Consider the following 20,029-nt stretch of genomic DNA (forward strand, 5'->3'; position numbering starts at 1 on the left):
AAAGTCTGATTGACCAATTAAATTGAACTTATGTACTCACAACATTGAGAGGTGTAATCGCTTTTATATGAGTCCTAAACACTACTAACATGAGTCTAAAATCTTTATCTTTTATCTTCACTTTATACTCTTTATGTTCACTTTACATGACATCAACAAACGTCAATGTCCGGTTCATAAACGTTCTTTATTTTGAAAAGTCAGAGCGGATGTCGTGCGTTTTTTATCACCGTCGGCTTTACAACATGAGTGTGAGTAGAGGCGGAGAGGAGTCACGGCGCTCAGAACAAACAGCGCTCAGACAGAGACAGTCACAGTGAGGAACACACAGCCACACAGCTACACCTCTTATTCTTTTTAGGATCCACACTCCTCTCCATCATGGACTCTCCTCGGGTTCGTGCCCTTCTCTCCGCCGGATAAAAAAACACTTTTGGATAAACTCGTATTATGATGGGAATATACAATCGGTGCGCTCCTGCCCGTGGATTTATACAGCCTTGATGGAAACCATGTCACCGCAGCAGGGGACGATGGGACAGAACAGGTCCGACTCTCTGACAGGAGAGAGCAAGGCGATTCCCGACAATAAAAAGGTACAAGTGAGACTTTAAGGCTGCTGCTGTTCAACTCTTCACTCTGGAACACTGTTTGCGTTTTTACGCATTGGGCAACCCAGTGCGCTCATTAGGGATAATTAGTATATTCCAAATTACACTCCCAGAAAGTGTGAAACTGGTATTTTACAGTGCCAGTGTCATGGTTCAATCATTTCCTATAAAGACTTACAGTAGTGTAGTGTTTATATTTTCCAATAGAAATAAAATCTTTCCTTTAATGACATGCTCTCCTATCATTTGTTATTGGATGAATTAGTGCAAAGCTGAGAGTCACAGTCCGTTTTGGGTTTTTTTTGACTGGATAATGATTGAGTCTGTGGCGGTTGGAGCTCCGGTGCCTCTCTGACTGGCTTGTATTTGAACAAACAAGACATTTATCTGACTGAAAACGCATTTTAAATCATACAATCTGTTGCATTTGGATGTTTTCTCAGTTTACTTTACGCAGAGATTTTTTTAACAAAGAAAAAAAAGAAGTAATAATCGCATTCTTGTTTGGATTTGGCTGATCTCCTGTTGGTTTTTTTTTGGGGGGGGGGGGGGGGTTATTGTTTTGGATAAAGCAGTGAATAACACAACTGAGAAGTCTTACCAAACAACAGAGCAGGATCATTTGCTGATAGTGATTATTTGTTCATCAGACAGACTAGAGTCACCACGCAAACAGAGGAAAGATTCCTGCACTCACATTTCACTCATAACAAAAAAAACAACAACAATAATAATAAGAAAGAAACATTAAAAATATATGTTTGGATGAATCGGATTAGACTGCTCACTTCTGACCTTCAGATAAAAGCAGATTGCATCGCTTTATATGATTTCTTTGTATTGTTTGAACCTCAGATTAGGTCATTGACAGTCATACAGTAGACAGAGGAGGTGATTCCTCAGCAGAAGAGCAGAGAATTTGTAGTAAACAGCGCCCCCCTCCAGATCTTATTTAAAAAGATTGGAATTGCATCCTCCAGACGGGCCAAAAAGTGCAATAAGGAACATTTAAAAACAATGAAATAAATTGGATGATCATGAAAATGAGATGAAAACAGTGTGAGGATGAGATAAGAAGCTAGTAATAGAGTCATAATGACTAATTCACCAAACTCACCCAGATCTATTGACTGTGTAAACATGGCAGCAGAGTAACTTTACAATCAATACATGATGGTTTGCAATTACACAGCAATTGGCTACGGCTTTAATATTCCATTACATGTAAATGATGTTGATATTGATATGCTGGAATCCTCCAATAGCCACAAATGTTTTTAATCACAACACATCACAATACAATTATATGGGTTTTTAAAAATCTATATCTTGTAATGTTTGTAATTCCTTCTCAATCTTGGTGTTCGGTGCTGTTTAAATGTTGTTTCACACGTCTACAGATGTTGCTGCTGCTGCTTTTGGGGTTTTTTTCTTTCCCCAAGCAGCTGCTGCTCTCTGGCCTGGTTTGGAAAGGTTTTGCTCTCTCTCTCTCTCTCTCTCTCTCTCTCTCTCTCTCTCTCTCTCTCTCTCTCTCTCTCTCTCTCTCTCTCTCTCTCTCTCTCTCTCTCTCTCACTCACTTTCTCTTTCTTTTTTTTAAAAAAAAACCAGAGCTGTGCTTTATCATCATTGACTGAATGTAGACTTTCCACATGCCACCCTTTTTTTCTTTTTTTTACACAAGAGTTTGTCTCAGGGGCTTATTTGTGTGAAAAGATTGATGGTTGGTATTTTGAGCTGCTCTTGGCATGCGTGACAGGTAGATGTGTAACATAGATACATGCATACTAAACTATATGCAATCTCCCTTTAAGCTGCACAGTAAGTTAATTAATTAGTGGCTTTTTTCCTGTTTTTTTTTTTTGGTTTCTGTAGACAGTCGGCTACTTTTTTTGTTTTTTTCCACAAGAAGTCTTATTATTGTTTCATCATGCCAGGTGGAATGTTTTTATATCAGTGTTCCATGCGTCCTGTCAATCACCTCACACCTGCAGGAAGGACAGACATGTCACTTTAGGAGTGTTACTGTAGCCTCTCAGCCTAATTTAAACTTCCAGTCACTCTCAGCCCGAAGAGCATTTCAGTGTCGGCACGGTAACGTCTAAATCTCAAATCCAGCATTTAAGCATCTTGCTTAAACTCTTAACATGAGCCAAATTCCTTCTTCAATACTCGATTTGAATTCTGGAGAGCAGAGAGAGGTTACTCATAAGTTGTTGCAGAATGAATTTAGGAAGCAAAGTCTAATTGAATTTCTGGCAGTGCTATTGAACTTTCTTGAAAATTCCCCAGCCTTGAATGAGTGTTGTGTATGTTGGGTTTGGGGGGTGGGGGGGGCAGATCACATGATTTCAGTGTGTTTTAAATAGATTAGGGTTAATATGAAATAGCTGCAGCGGGCCGCAGAGATTCCTGTCATTTTTTAGTGAGGGCGCTCACAATTCATCATGTTACAGTGTGAATATATATGAGGGATCATAAACATTGTGCAACAGCCAGAAGACATATTTCACTCCTTTTTTTTTTTTCACCACTTCAGTCTCCCCTCTGTTACTCATCCTATTTGGCGGTGTCCATCTTTAACCATTTAGCTCACTTCCTCTTCTTCCCTGTGTGCTGCCACTTCTCCTTTTTCTCTCAGCCACTATTCTTCCCTTTCTTTTTACCCCCCCCCCTCTCTGTCTCTCTCTCTCTCTCTCTCACTCACTCACACAAACACAGTCGCACACATTACCAGAGTTTTATTTCCTTCTCTCTTGCCCTGTATTTCCCTCCGCAGCCAACAGCCAGCCTCCGTCACACTGCTGACTGCGTTATTTGCAATCTGTCTCCTTCTCTTCCATAACAATTATATGTTATTTGACATGGCGTGTCAAAATGGTGCAAACCTTCAGTCAGCACTTGCATTGACCTGTCTCCTCCCTTTTTCTCCGACTGTGTAGAAGATGAAGACTTTGGCCCAGAGACGTCAGTCGGCTCCATCGCTGGTCATCAGCAAAGCACTTACCAGATCGAAAAGCACATCCAGGTATGAGCAAACACACACACACATACACGCATGCACACACACACATATACGTAGACTGCTTCCAAAAGAACAAAAAGGGCTGAAATCATTGTTGGCCTGCAGTTTCTCAATGGAGCTAAGAGTTTTGGCTTTGCCCACGTAGCTGCTGCAGAGTGCATCACTGGAAGAGAGTTTAACCCCGCTGTGCACGTTTGACTTGCATGCTTTCAGATTTATTTGTAGCTTGTTGTTTACCAGTTTCCTCCTTGTCCTGTGTTGACTTCTGGTGTCTCTCTCTACTGAGTTTATAAGTTGTAACTAATGCTTGATTCATGGTTTTTTATATGTATATAATGTTGCAAAGGTTGTGAAAATGAGTCACCTTTTCAGTTCTGCAGAACATTGGGAGCATTATCTATTCACCATCAGCTTTTTTTTAAAGCATTTACCAATGTTTTAAGATTGTTAAAAGAGGCATTTAGGAGTAACTTTCCAATATTGGTAATTGTGGATGACAGATGAAAAGTGAGGAACCCATTAGCGTCCTCTCCGCAGTTCAGCTCCCAAACACTGACCCAGGGAATTAAAGCGGTGATAGCGCTGAGATTAGAGAGGAAACAGGCTTTAGGTTAAAATCACCAGACCAGACTGGAAAATCTGATGGTAGAAAAAAAGAAAGAGAGCAGAAGTGGGAGGTTGTGCTTCCTCTCCCTCCGCAGCAGCCCTGAGGGTTATGCGCTCTCTCTCTCTCTCTCTCTCTCTCTCTCTCTCTCTCTCTCTCTCTCTCTCTCTCTCTCTCTCTCTGGACAAATACTGATTACAAAATAAAATGTAAAAAAAAAAAAAAAAAAAGTTTTAAACTGACTTGATTAGATGTTTTTACAAGTCTCTGACATTCATTTCTCCTACATTGCCTTAAATGTGTGTCCAAACATCAAAAACCAAGACTCATTCATGGCTTAGAGGGGGGGGGGGGCTTAAATGCTTAAATGCTTACTGTACTTCTCCCAGAGCTATCAGACCTTTCATCACGCTTGTATTGTACAAATGCCTTCCTCTTCCTTTAACAGGGTCGGAAATAAGCCATTACAAACCACTTGGGGAGAGTATTTGTTTACTAAATTCTTGGCTTTCTTAGTCTCATATACTATGTTTAAGGTACTGGTGCTAGATTTTGGGGGCATTTGAAGGCATTTAACACTTGTTACGGGAAGTTAAATCAAGAATTGTGATGGGAAGTCTCTTTAGGAATGTCACAGAGCTCCTTAGGGGATACAAATGTCTGGTGATGAAATTTGACGTGGCGTGTTTATGATGTGTGTGCATGCTGGTGGCAGTTACTGGTGTCTGTAGCTGTTTGCAGCGGTGGGAGATGAGGCTGGGCTGCAGCACCAACTGTGAAATTGGACCATTTAGACCAGTGCTGAGCAAAACAGTCCACACTGTTAAATAGGTCAGTGCTCTTGGGGCAGTGTGTGTTTTTGTGTGTGTGTGTGTGTGTGTGTGTGTGTGTGTGCAGAAAAAGGTAAAAAAAGACAATTCACATATTCTGTTTTTAGACACATAGAAAGGGAAAGATAGGCAGAGTATTAAGTGAAAGATAAATAGTCTTAGGTAGAGTGACAGAGTCGCCCAGTCTGATCAGTGTGTGTGTGTGTGTGTGTGTGTGTGTGTGTGTGTGTGTGTGTGTGTGTGCCTGTACATTACCAGCCAGTCTGCCAAAGAACGGAGCCAGCCAGGGCTCGACACTCTTCAGCTGTCACCCTTAACCTTTGACCTCTCATCAGGAACCATGGTTGCCAGTAGATGTCACCTGAGGTCAACACCTCCCATGTCAGCGGGTGTGTGAGGTGTTCATTGAAGGGGGGGGGGGGGGGGGGGGGGGGTTACAGGGGGTCAGGTGGCTTAACCTGTCACAGCTGATTGTGATTGTTATGGATTTGTGAATGTCCATCTTTTTATTTTGGGAAAATGAGCATTTCTTTTTTTTTTGTACGCATTAGTTAAAACTTTTCAAACCATTTCTTCGCTTTGGTAGCTGTTATATAAAAGCAGTAACACCCAATAGTCCCATTAATACAGCTATAATGGACACATCGGCTCCTGCCAACAATACTTGGCCTTGGCTCATCATTGCAACACCGCTGTGCTCTTTCTTCAAGTAAATCACACTGGCTCAGGTATTATTATAAGAAGAGGAAAGTAATTACTATGCTGTGTGTACTGTTGTTAGTGTAGCTGCACAACTTTTTCCAAAGAAATGTTATACTGTAAAATCATAAAGTAGCCATTCCCTTTAAATGTGAGGTGACTCCTTTCTTTTCTTTTCTTTTCTTTTCTTTTTTTTTTGCTCCCACTGTCCTGTCTTTCCCATCAGGACAAGAGGCGCTGAAAAGGCTCTCTGGACTTTATCTGAGCCACTTACATCACTTCCACATACACACACACACACACACATACACACACATACACACACACACTGTTACAAATCATCCAGAAGTATAACCTCATCTTTTAGCCTCGGGGCTCACAGTGCAGAGGTTTTATGGGTTGAAACTAGAGTGTAAGCCCACCCCTCCCATGCAATGAAATCTATACTGCTGGGGAGGAAGGTGGCTTCACTGTAAAGCATTAAAACATACGATTGGCTGACACTCCTGACCTTTCGCTATTACTCACTACCAGCTATGGCGTCACACACACACACACTCATACACACACACCTAATCCAAAAACAACCTGACTGTAAACACCTACATGCACACAGAGATGCAAAGCACAGATGTGTACAGTGTGTCATTTTGGCACTTCATTCACTTTTTTCTGCACACACACACACACACACACACACACACACACACACACACACACACACACACACACACACTTGTATTGATATACTTGTTAAGATATGACTTCATTCACAGAATCGCAAGTTTAATCTCAACCCCAAGCCAGAAAAAAAAAGAGAAAATTTTCCTTTTTCTGGCAGATTTTTCTCATTTTCTTCCTCTCTGTTAAGGGACAGTTTGGTCCTGGAAATCACAAATGCAAGAACACACATTCAGTCACACATCATGCAAAAGACATTTCCTGCTTTTGATAATGAGTTCTGTTAAGGATATCATGGCTGACAGCTTCTGGTCACTTCTCTTTTACAGACTGAAAAAAAGGGAAGAGTTTCAGTAGTCTGACCTCATCCTTTGTGTGTGTGTGGGTTTGTCTCTGTGTGTGTGTGTGTGTGTGTGTGTGTTGCCTTTCGGGTGTATAGAGAGCACTGCTTCAGCCTGGAGCCAACGATGACATTATAGTTTGCCTATGGAAATGATCAGGTGCAGCCAGAGCCAGTTCAGGGTGAGGTGAGGTGAGTCACTTGGAAACAGGAAAGAGACAGAAAGAGAAAAAAAACAGGTGAAGTAGTCAGTTTGATTTTAAAAATGCTTGGTGTTTTTTTGTTTTTTTTTACTTTAGTGTCTCAGCACATGCAGAGATCACCTGTCAATCAAACAATAAGAAGAACAAAGAATTTCATTTCACTTTTCTTTTTTTGCCTGTTATATCGTTTTTTGTAACATTGGATCAAAAAAAGGACATTTTTTAACTTCTTTCAGCTCATTGTTTTGGTTTTATAACCTTTTTATAACTCTACTCTACCTCCTCTCTCTCTCATTAACCTCATTTCCAGCAGCAGCAGGCAACTTTTCAACAAGCATGAATAAGCTGGCACGTTTTGCAGGTTACAGCTCACGGAACTGATGTCCTGTAAACAGCTCCGCATGAATTTTAAAAACCAGCTTCAAAGACTAGAAACATCCTGGTTCATGTCAGATCATTAGGTTAGAATCACTCGGTTATCTGCCTGGGGAGCGTGGAGCACAATTCTTCCATCATGACATACATAAACACAGATGGAAAAAGCATTACTAAGGGTGTAAAGGGCTTCAAATTAAGAGTAAAGCGCTCATGTACCACTACGATAGGAGATACTTGTGTTTTTAATTAGTTAGTAATAATTAGAGTGTGATTCACAGATGTAGCTCATGTGGAATCTCTTTGTTTTCATGTATACTGTACTTTTGTGGCGGTAGTGAACAAAAGTTGCCTCTGTGGATCTAGGAGACGGCACAGACTGGTGTGTTTTTTGTCCAAAATGACGTCTTCTTTAATCTGCATGTTAGCAGACAACTACTCTCTCTCTTTCAATCTCTCTGTCTCTCTCTATCTCTCTCTCCTGCACACACACACACACACACACACACACACACACACACACACACACACACACACACACACACACACACACACACACACACACTCATTGACCAGTCAGTCGCTGCTTGTGTGGAAAGCCATTATCTAAGAGAAAGAGGTCAAGCTACTGGTGATGTCATTCTTTTTAAGCAAATTACACACACACACACACACACACACACACACACACACGCACACACCTTCAGTGAGCTACAGTGAAGTCAGTGTTGACATGTTGCATAAGGAACACAAGAGCCAGATGAAAGCTTCTGCTTGTCTCCGGCCGTTACGGTAAAAATCGGAAGCAGGTCGGCTGCTTTTTAGAGAAGTCTGATTTTTTTCTAGAGGCCAATAACAGACGAAACTGGTGACGCAGCTACTCTTTGGAGAACAGAAGCAGGTCTGCAGATGGAGATCTGAAACATGTATAAACACACACATACACATACACACATACACAGTCCCTCTTGTGTTATTAATAAAGTTGAGAAAAGGGACAGCGTTATATAAGTGTGTGTCATTGCCTGAGGGAGCCGGTCTGCTCGGTCAGGGTCGACCATCTGACAGCTGAGGTGATGTTATGCTGTTCCACTGCAGGGGTGTGAACGAGTGATGTAACAAGTTAAATAGAAGTTACGCCAATGAGGTTATTAATTAACCTACTGGGTGCAATGACAATATTTCAAAAAAGATTGAAACTGAAAGAGAGAAAATAGTTGGATGAGTAATGTTAGGAGAGATTCCTGAAAAGAGCGAAGTGAAAGAATGTGGACAAAAAAAAGAAAAGATAATCAGGATGGATGGAAGGAGAAGAGAAAAGGAAAGTTGCAGCTGTTTGTCCAGCTGTTGTCCTCAGGGTGTGCACTTGAAGGTGTGTGTATATGCATATTGATTATGGTTGTGTCTGTGATTTAACTCCCAATCAGCGTGACATTACTGTTAGGACTCAGTGAATCATAAGTGTGTGTACGTGTGTGTGTGTACGTGTATGTGTAAGTGTCATTGCGGGACGTGTGAGGCTGCATGAATGAGGCAGCTCAGTACCTAAGTTTGACTCTATCTCTGTCTGTTACTGGAATTTCATTTGGGCAAGTAACAACAAGTGAATAGTGTCTCACTCAGTAATGACACTTTTCTCCATCCAAGTTATCCACTTCCACTTAAAGGATAATTACAGTTTATTACATCTTGCGTTTTATTTTGTAGCTTTTACCAAACTTTTTTATTAGTCATAATAAATGTCACCCACTAAAGTAATTACTGAGAGCTGTAAACTGGGTGACATTGCTGTAAATGTCAGAGCAGTCAGACTGTCAGACAGGTTGTAAACAAGCAAACAAGTTGACCAGCTTATCTAAACTTCCAATGTGGAAGTAAAAACCAAAAGTGAGTTCCCCTAAAATAGTGACAGTACATGTCAGTACTGTGTCTGACTATCACTGCTTAAAATGAAGTCGCCAACAGCAAATCACACAGTAACTGAAGTAAATCTGACTAAATTCTGCAGCCGAGTCCTGTCATGATAACTACTTTTATTAGACGATATATTGTCTCAGAAATAATCACGATAAACGATATTATTGTCATTTGAAGATCATTTTATACCACTGATATAATGATAATATAATAGCATAATAATGTAAGGGGGGTGGGGGGTGGGATTGGAGAGTGGGTGCTACACTACTTTTAGAGTTATTTACCTTTAATTCTTCTACAGTCTCCACTCAGGACGTACACAGTGAGGAATGGAGGACACTACTTGTTTAGCCAATGTGTACATGAATAGCCTCTTAGCTGCTAATGTGAAGTGTGGCAATACTGAAGTGAAAAAAAAGATCAAAGTCCATGTATCATATGATAAATCCATATATAGACATGATGATAATTGATAATTACGTTATTTTACGATAAGTTGATAACGCCATTATTGTGACAGGCCTGCTGTTGTCTAGTTAAATGCGGCCAGTGTCTGCACTCAGCCAATGATCATTAGTGAGAAAAGAAACTGTAGCTCTAGTGTATGTGTAGTTCCAACAACTCCAACAGAGTGATATGTCTTCTCTTAAACTCATCATTCACATCATATAAGTCATTTTAGCATATTAACTAAACATAAGCATTGAATTGGACTGTGTATCACCAGATGCCCATTAATAAAGGACTCAGATAATGTCCTACATCTATTATAGAAAGCTGTTATAGACTATAGCTAGACCAATATGAGATTGTATCTGTATTTTGTGATTTAAACTGATAAAATATGTTGACCTTTTATATACCAACCTTAGCGGGTGCTATTTAAATATTCATGCTGGCACACTGAGACATTAGTATGCTGTGTTTTGTGGTTCATTGTACACCGGCCCCCCCACCCCCCCCTCCATTATTGTGTTCCCAAAAGTCAACAGTTCTCCCCACGGTGGTGCCAAGCCTGAACAAAGGTGGCCATGTACGTGCAGGCGGGCTGAGCGCTCAATTTATCAACATCACATGACGTACAATGGAGCCATTAGCCGCACATCCATCAGATTCAAAAGACGGGCGGCTCAGCTGTCAATCTTACATTCAGGAGGGAGGGATGTGTGGTGAATACGGAAAATGTTGTCGGATCTGAAAGGGGGGCTTTACATGAAGGTTCGTCCATGCGTGTGTGTGTGGTGTGTGGATGGGGGGCGGGGGGGCGAGGGGGCTTTTCTGACAGGAGCATTCCCGGATCTCCATGGATAATAGGACTAGAGGAGGATGTGTGTGGTTGATAAGCCCAATGGAAATGTATGACACTTATTCTCTATAATGGTGTTAATCCCAGTTGAACTTCATCGAGCTACCTGCAAATCCTCCCAACATCCCTCTGTAGTGTTTTTTTTTTTTTTTTTTTTACCCTTGTACTGTCCTCCTCCTGCAGCAGCAGCATGTGATGTGACATTAAGAGAGCGTGCTGATAAATGTAGTCTGAGCTGATTTGGGTCAGTCACATGCCAAGGAGAGAGAGAGAAAACTCATTTTGAACTTTATAAACTTCTTTGGAGTAGAGGAAGGATTTGCACACACGCTGGAGAAATTAATGCTCAAATTGAAGATTCACATTCTATCTCCTTGACAGAGACACGAAAGAAAGGAATCTCTAATTTATAGCAGCAGGAGAGTTGATGAATTACGTGAATGTTTTTAAATCATTTCACAGTGTGCCACATGGAAAGGGCTCTTTTTTTCCAGGAATGATTTCTGTATTTTGTTATAGTAACATAGTTATATCTTTAAAAAAAAGAAGAAAAAGGGAGGAGGAGGGGGGGGGGGGGGGGGTTCTTTGATTGTTCACACTTTTAGAACATTTCAAAGTCCTCACTTCCCGCTCTCCCTCGGGGCAACTTGTCCAAGCGAGCATCAGCACTTAATTGGCTACATTCATTGCTTTTAATTGCACTCACTCACTCCCCCCTTTCCCTTTTAGACTTATTTTTGGATGACACACAAAGACAGGCCGAGGCAAAGAACGAAGCACTCCAGCGTGGTCGTCTGTTCATCGTTAATTAATTACGTAACCAATCACTTACGCAATGTAGCTGGAAGGATTTCGGAGTATGATGGAAACAAGAGAACTCCGATCCAATTTTGTCTGGTCTTTGCCACAGTGAGACTCTAACAGCTAGTGTGTTTGTGTGTGTGTGGGTGTGTGCGCTTGTTGATATCAAGGATGCAAAAGAGGGGGAATCTACGAGGGTGTGTACATGCGTGAGAGAGCAGAAAATGTGGGTGCATATTTGTGTACATGAAAGGAGACACAGAAAAACAGAGACAGAGATAGCAGATGTGTGTGAGTGGAGATTTAGGTTTTTTATCTGGTTGTGAAAGGTAAACAGGAAAGGATGGAGCTCTAACAATTTCCTCTTCCTCCAAAAACTCCCCTGTTTTCATCCGTCTATCAAGTCAGTGGCACAAATTGACAGCGGGGGAAACATCTAGAAAGACAATCTTGACCTAAAAACAATGTTATTTTTTATCGCAAGCAAGTAGGGTTTTGTACAACTTTTAAATCTGCTTACAAAAAAGGAAATAAAAGAGACAAGAGATAAGGAAAAACAAACCAAAGTTATTCATTTAGTGTACCTCATTCTTGCCATTGCTGCTGTAATTCCATCGCAGCCATTTCCGACTGTTTGAGTGAACCGAGCCATCTTTGCGCGGCTCCAAAACATGCAAATCATTTTCTACAGATTTCTCCAGCACACTTATGCAACACAATAGGTGTTTTATAGCCAAATAATTGCGCTGCAGGTCCAAAAGTCTAATATTTATTCTACGGACAATGCATGATTATATGCTCACATGCAGCTGTGAGGAATCAGTAGAGGAAATACAGGAAATAACAAGGGCAGTTTTGCAGCCTGCATGAAGCTAAATATTATGGATAAAATAGTCGAGATTGTTCCATTTTGATATTTTTTCCCAGTCTCAATCATGCTTATATTTTCTTAAGATTTTATCCAGTGAGTTTTTTTCTCTCTTTCACTTTAGCTGATAACTCCCTATTTATTAGATTCAGCTTCCAAGTATTTGCATGCAACCATCAAAACACCAGATTCCTTAGTGTTTACAGTCATCCAGCTAGTTTCCTAATATGCTGGCAGGCACAGTTTTATACCATAACACCTAAAAGTGTTGTATTTAAATGACATCTTGTGGAGCTAATGCATTTTCAGACCCAGGTTGTGTAGAGACTTTGTTAGATTTTTAAGGTTTTATTGAATATCTATCAGCTAAATAGGGTTAATGGCACTTAGTTTAGAGGTTACTGGACTCTGACTAAAAGGTTGCCAATTTGTATCCTTCAATAGCTTTTTAAAAGTGAATGTGAAAGGTCCACAGTGTCTTATGTGTCACTATGTGTCACTGGAGCACTATACTGCAGTTATTCAATAGCCTATATGTGCTTAACTCTGTAAATGTGCAGTGTGTTACAGTAATACATACAGTAATATATCATTTAACAGACTATTGAGCATGCTTCTGACATAGCTTCATTTTCACTTTCAGCAGCTGCACCCTTTTCTTACATTGGTCACTAAGCAGCTCCATTGCTTTATGGCAATCTTGCAGTAGCTGTTGAAGGAGGTGAAGTGTATTTGAGCATTTTTCCATTAAGAAGCACGCCTCCAAAACATCCAGACCACCAATTTCTCCTTTTCACCAAATACAGTATTTTATTCTCAGTGTTTTTGTTTGTGTCTGTTTTGTCCCCTCTAGGGAAAGCTGCCTGTCGCCAGTCAGCCCAGAGTCATGTCCCCTCGTGCAGGCCTTCCTGGCGGAGTGTCCAGGCCGTGTGTTCCTGGGTCACGCCCAAACGCAGCTAAAGATGGGCCTTCAGACCCAAGAGAGACACCTCTTCCTCTTCTCCGACACGCTCCTTGTCACCAAGGCCAAGTAAGTTTCCTTCTGGGTTTTTTTTGGAGAAATGATAGAGAATAAAGGAGTGCCTGTTTATGTGGTTTAGTATGTGATGGAGAAACAGGGAGGCGTAAACAGGGGGGGAAAAAACGAAACCAAGGAGAAATATTTCATCTGTTTCCAGTTGTTTTTCTAACGCTGATAGCAAACAGAAATCTGTAGAGGATGGAGCTATCTTCCCTCCCTTTCTCCTTCTCTTACTCCTCTATTTCCTTCACATCTCCCTCCCTCATTTCTCCCCAGCATATAATTATTTCCCAGCCAATTAAATCCATATGAAGCCTGGCTGAGATCAAAGCCGAGCAGGCCTGCCTCGCTCCTACAGTATGAGACTCCCCACCCAGTGCACACACTGCAACACACACATGTACTAAAATAGAAACCTAAAGAGCACATTACATTTTTGAAGTCCACAAAAACACACATATATGAGCTCATGCACACATTTAAACACAGACACAGAGACGGAAAGATACTTTTTTTGGTGTGTATTTATGTACTCACTGTACACACACACACACACACACACACACACACACAGACACACAGACACACAGACACACACACAGACACACACACCTCAGTGCAGACACAGCAGGACGTCTGTGGTCCATATTGGGAGTCATGTGACAGTGGGCGGAGCTGACCCTTCCAGCATAGCAAGTATATGCTATAATTGGCTTTATTACATTGTGGCTGAACACAGGGTGAGTAAGAGGAATGTGTATTGGCACGTGTGTATTTTAGAGAGAGAGAGGAGCAACAGAAGGAGAAAAAAAAAGAAGTTCACTGATGTGTATGTGTGTTTGTGTGCCTTCATATCTATGTAATAGCAGGGAGTGTGCATGTGTGTTTGCGAGATGTGTGTCCCACATGTGTGCATTTGGAGTTTCTCCATCTATAATCACAGATGTAGCGGTGTATAAATACACTTCTGCTGAGCATGGCTGTTTTTAACCTTTGAAAATAACCCAATGTTTTCAATTTTGCTTCAGTGTGAAATATTTCTTAACTAGGGATTGTCATATGTTGGAGGTTTATAAATATGTTGTTTAAAGAAAACTCAGATGGTAACTTCAGGGGCTCCCAGTAGCTTCCTTGAGGAACTCCTTTAGAAGGAATCTTACTTTTTTGTGAGCTTTTTTAACATGTTCTGGGATTTTAATGATTTTTCCTAAATGTTAATTAATACCATTTTAAAAGAATTAGTTGATTGTCGAATTCTTCTGAAATATTTCTGGTTTCTATGGTCCTTTATGACAGTACACAGATTCATTTTGGGTTGTGTACAAAACTAGACATTTAAGGACATCACCTTGGACAAACAATTTATTGAAAAAACACCTAATTAGATGAATTGATTTAATAATGAAAAACAGGAGTTGAAGTCTGTACACTGTGTTTCCTGCAGGTCTCCCACTCATTTCAAAGTGAAGGCCCAAGTCCGCGTGTGTGAAATGTGGACGGCCAGCTGCATGGAGGAAGTTTGTGAAGGAAGCACTAACCCAGAGAGGAGCTTCGTCATGGGCTGGCCAACGAGCAACTGCGTGGCCACCTTCAGGTACACACACTCACACACCCCACACACACACACCACACACAACGTAAGTTGTTCACATTCAATTAGAGGAATACCTTTTATTTTTCAAGATGATCTTGTTTGATCAAATACGAGCAATTCAATATACCTCAATTTCCCTTTATATAACTACAGTACATTCAGTACACTGGCATTGCATGATAATTATTTGTGCTAAAAACACTAAACATATATTTTTTAAATGCCTCCCCAGTGTACTTCTGAGAGAGTACACTATGTTCTGAGAGGCAGATGTACATTATAGCAGGGGACTAAAAACTGAACACCCAAACCACAAAATCTATAAACCCTTAAGCAGGGAAGGCAGTACCCAGTCGTAAAGCTGCTCAACCCAACCGCAGTAAGATGAGAGTAGACACACATCAGGCAGGAACATGCTACACACATACAAATACATTCATAACATGTGGACTATGCATTTGCACCTGCCTCAATGGCATCCACACGTTCAAGCTCATTCCTACTCACCCATTATATTTTATATAGCCAGGAATGCAGTCATAGCTTATGGCGTAAGTCTGCGGTTTTGGCCAGTGGGAGTTATGTAACAGAGAAAAACAGGCAGTTGCTTTTAACATGATTTCCTCTAATCATGTTTTCACCGTTGTCTCTCCTCTTCAGCTCTGAGGAGCTCAAGGAAAAATGGTTGGCACTCATCAAAAGGTAAATATTTGGTTATACCCCTTGCTACCTTGTCTGTGATTGCTTGCTTTTGTTGTTTTGCTTAAAGTTTATCTTGCAAATCCAGTTTCCCTCACTGGGGGATTTCATATGGATGGAACAGAAGTGATTAAATAGACGCCAGCTCAATATGAGTGAAAACAATCACAGTGTGAATAAATAGGAATCAACTAGCCTAACAGAAGTTATGAGATTAATTTATAACATCGGAACAACCATGATGAATATAGTCTAGATAATGTTTTATAAGTATGTATTTTATTCACAGATGATTGATGTTTTACATGCTGAATGTTATTCTCACATATCACAGTGCTGCATTGACCGAACAAACTTAATATTAAAATTATACTTCTTACTTTAACACTGACCTCCTGTTTTGTTTTTCTCCTACACTCAGTCGGATAAATGAGGGAAAAGAAAATGACGACCCCAAGACCATTCCACTGAAGATATTTGCAAAGGATATTGGAAATTGCGCATATGTAAGTATTCTCTTCTTTCCCCTGTGATTTTATATTGCTTCCTTCAGCACAAAAATGAATGTTGTTGGACCGCTGAACCTGTCTCTAAGTATGTAATTAATGGCATCCCTACTTATGTAACACACATTAAGATATTTCCATAATGTTTCCAATTTTTTTCTTCCCACTAGGCCAAGACGCTTGCGGTCAGCAACAATGACAGCACAACTGATGTCATCCGCATGGCTCTGCTGCAGTTTGGCATATCAGTAAGTACACAGAGACCACTGTTGATACTCAGTTTACTGTCTAATGACCACTGTCTAATATAGTTATCCAGTCTGGAAGTTGGCAGTCTGGCAGCTTTTAGGCTTGTGTATTTTTTAAAGTTACAGTCCTATTAGATCAACATCTAGCTATGAGTCTCAATATTAGACTGTCCAAAGTATTAACACCAACATGAGGTCCAGACTGCTTACACAAGTTTATGACAAAATTCTAGCAAAAATAACACACTCCCTTTAGCCTCAGGTATACTTTATGCTTAGTGCTAATTAGCAAACGTTAGCATGCTAAAACTATACACTAAGACGGTGCACAAACACATTAGGCTAAATATACCAGCTAAAGCTGAGCATGTTAGCATTGATATTGTGAGCATGTTAGCATGCTAACACCCTACACTAAAATGGTGAACACAATAGACTAAACATACCAGCTAAACATGAACATGTTAGCATGACATTGTTGGCGTGTTAGCATGCTGAGGTTAGCATTTAGTTCAAGCCTGTACTGCCAGAGACAGTAACAAGGGTGGCTGTGATATTTTTGAACTTTTGGGGGGAAATTGCCACCACACCTAGTAAGTAAAAAAAGTAGTTTTAGCTTTTAAAAAAAATTGAAATGAGCATTTACTGGAGCCATTTTGAAAACTGTCTAAAAAAGCTTGTAGGCTATGCTAAAGTGTGACAGTTATAGCACAGAGCTACAGTCAGCTTTTCACTGGTATGGTAGGCAGGGTATAGAGTCAGAAGAAGTGTTATATTTAAAATACATGTGTTGAACCTGTTTTTCTTTTTCTATCTCTAGGGTTGTGTGAAAGACCACCGGTTGTGGGTGAACTCCAGTAAGGACGACCCTCCATATCCTCTCATAGGTGAGCCCACCAGTCATTTTACTACGTACAACCTTGTTAAAAAACAGTTACTCCCTGTGCAGGGTCACTATTGTACAAGCATAAGTGGTACACCAAAAAACATTTCAGAGAACTTAGTGTTTTGTTTGACGTCACAGTGGCTTATTTGTGACATTCTGTGACCATAATCTTTTGTTCTGTTCTTCACACTGAATTACTAACAGCCCAACTCCAGCTTGCTGATTCATTGTTGCACCACACTAGTTCTGCCCTAATTTGTATCAGATTTTTTCCTTGGCTCCTCAACACATGCAGAGACTGCACATACCAGATCCATGACCTCTAATCTCTGGACCCTGACCTCTCCCTCAGGCCACGAGTTTCCCTTCAGCATTAAGATGAGCCATATTCGGGATAGTGGGAGCAGTAGTGGAGGACTGGGAGGAGGAGCAGGCAGAGATTCATCGAGTCCCACAGATTGTTCAGGGGTGTTGCTGCTGGACCAGTGTCTCCCACCAGACACCCAGTGCCAGTTCATCCTCAAACCCAGCAAGGTTGCTCCAGGACAGACTTCTCTTTTAGGTAAGACTGTCAAGACCTAAAACAGCATTTTCTTTCATTTTGGGAGGTCATGACACCACATGATTTTGACATTTTGGTGGTTAGGATTGCATAAGGAAGTACATTTCAATCAACCTTGCATCGTGATGACTTAAAAAAACAGTAACCCTCAAATTATACATTTCTGGAAGATCTGTGGTGCTACCAGAGTAAGGTGCGGGAACCAAAGGGTGGAAGAACCAAAAACAAAAAAAACACTAGGGAATATTGATTTACCACGTTCTGTGATGCTGTTATGGTCTAATACTTTTCATACATGCTCAAGGTCTTTACTTGCACACTAGTTTGAATAAAACTGGGAAAATTGAAGCTTCAAAGTATCTTCCAAGAACGAATTTTCAAAATAACCCCATTTGGTTTAAAAAGTCCAATATTTTGGGTTGATGCTTGTAACAAAAAGACAACAGACTGATAACCACTGGCAACACTGTCCATATGCTCACATACCTTTATACACACAGGAGGATTCACTGACTAAAAGCTCTTTTTTCATCACCACATGAGTTGAGGTTTCCAAGTATATGGTTGGCCAGTGACAAGAATTCATCCGCCCATAAATCCTCCAAAGTTCTATGAAACCGCAAGAAGAAATATGAGTATACAGAAGTATCAGTGCAGAACAGAAAGTACTTTTACAACAGAATTTGTTTCGCTTACATAAACTATCTCACTTTGTTTGTTCTCATTTTTGTTACTCATAGGCACGTCAGCCTTGCTGTTATTTCTGAATCAATACGCTAAGAAGAAAAGGATACATCAATGAGAACGGTGGGAAAGGAGGTTTTAGCGGAGAAGGGGTTATAACAGGGGTTAGCACAGGCGAAGTGTCACAATAAGAAAAATGTCAGACAGACAAAGGGGAAGAAACCCCAGAAGGGACAGATGAGTGTGAGAATAGGAAGATGGAAAATGAAAAGAGATGACACAGCCATTGAGTAAGTCTGCAGGTCAATGGAGGTGAAGGAAAAAGAAACAACAGACAGTAACAGATAGAGTGAGAGGAATTTCCAGAGGGAACAAACTGAAAATAGGGGACCTCAAAAAATGAGCGGGACAGAAAAATGAGCAGAAAAAGACAAACAAGATGACTTATGGACAGGAGAGAGGATAAGCAGCGGATACAGAAACCGGGATGGAAACACGACAGCGGAGGAGGAGATGGGGCTTACAGGAAAACAAGTTAAAGAGAAAAAGTGTGTGTTTTCCAGTCAAGGAGGCTCCAGTTTGCCAACCGCAAGCTTCGCCTCAGATTCCTTTGCTTCAAGCATAACAGCATCTTACATAACTGCTCCATACCAGCCCCACCAATATACAAGCCTAATGACTCGCACCCAATCCGAAAGCTAACGAACGCATGTATATTTATTGAGTGGTAGCTATATAGGAAGTAATAGCCTTAAAGCTGGCTTGAAGACACCTGACAATTAAGTGAAATTCTGCTCATTGTAGTTTTGACATCCTACATAGCTGGGTCACCACAATGAACCACATCCTCCAAAAAACTCATTAAAATTCAATTCAATTAAATTTAGGAAAAGAAACCAATGTTGACCAGATTCATAAAAAGTCTACTCTACAGGTTGACTCGTGGTCCACCAAAACTAGTCTAGTCTAGTGTTGTACTTTATTACCCTTGGAGACAAATACTATACGTACTGTAGCACCTGTTTTGTAACATGCTAGCACAGAAGATTACAGGAGGATGACAGACACTGCCCACCCAGTCTTTTGTTATTCCCTCATTCCCCTTGTCTAAAAATGTTCCCTGACTAGAAAGCCCTAATGACGACTCGCCTGATTTACAGCAAAGTTGTGTTTTTTCTCCCCCCGATGATGGCTAGGCCTGTTGAGAAGTGCCAGAGCAGGAAAGTAATTTTGTTCCAGATCATATTTGGGCACAACGCCACAGCAGATTGTTAAATAATGACTTCTATGTGAGGTATGCTACATATTTTCTGGGGCCTTTTTGGACCGCCGGGTCCTCCACCCACTAAAAGAATCGTGTATTAGAAGTCCCACCCTAGGTTACAAATCGCAATCTCTTAATGAAATAAATGCTATGGTTTCAAGATTGTTGGAGCTGTTACGAGGTTGTCATGCAATCCAACAGCCCTTTAAAAGGTTTGCTGTAGTGTTATATTTGCAAATAGACAGATATCACCAGTAGTTTACAGGTATTTTATAACAGTTAGAATAAAGAACATGTTGCAGTTAAT

At 40.7% G+C, this 20,029-nt stretch overlaps 1 protein-coding gene across 1 annotated transcript in view; it reads left to right on the plus strand.

Annotated features, from left to right (window-relative positions):
* The first annotated feature begins 330 nt into the window (after window positions 1–330).
* Window positions 331–20,029, plus strand: part of arhgap20 (Rho GTPase activating protein 20) — a 33,624-nt gene continuing 13,925 nt past the window's right edge. The window contains exons 1-9 of the mRNA XM_053328338.1: window positions 331–596; window positions 3,552–3,637; window positions 13,112–13,288; window positions 14,724–14,873; window positions 15,534–15,575; window positions 15,994–16,078; window positions 16,249–16,326; window positions 17,147–17,213; window positions 17,565–17,774. Coding sequence (XP_053184313.1) covers window positions 504–596; window positions 3,552–3,637; window positions 13,112–13,288; window positions 14,724–14,873; window positions 15,534–15,575; window positions 15,994–16,078; window positions 16,249–16,326; window positions 17,147–17,213; window positions 17,565–17,774 — 988 coding nt within the window. The 5' untranslated portion in view covers window positions 331–503. The remainder of the gene's footprint in view (window positions 597–3,551; window positions 3,638–13,111; window positions 13,289–14,723; window positions 14,874–15,533; window positions 15,576–15,993; window positions 16,079–16,248; window positions 16,327–17,146; window positions 17,214–17,564; window positions 17,775–20,029) is intronic.

Source organism: Scomber japonicus, chromosome 11, assembly GCF_027409825.1.
Source record: "Scomber japonicus isolate fScoJap1 chromosome 11, fScoJap1.pri, whole genome shotgun sequence".
In the NCBI taxonomy this organism is placed as follows: domain Eukaryota; kingdom Metazoa; phylum Chordata; class Actinopteri; order Scombriformes; family Scombridae; genus Scomber; species Scomber japonicus.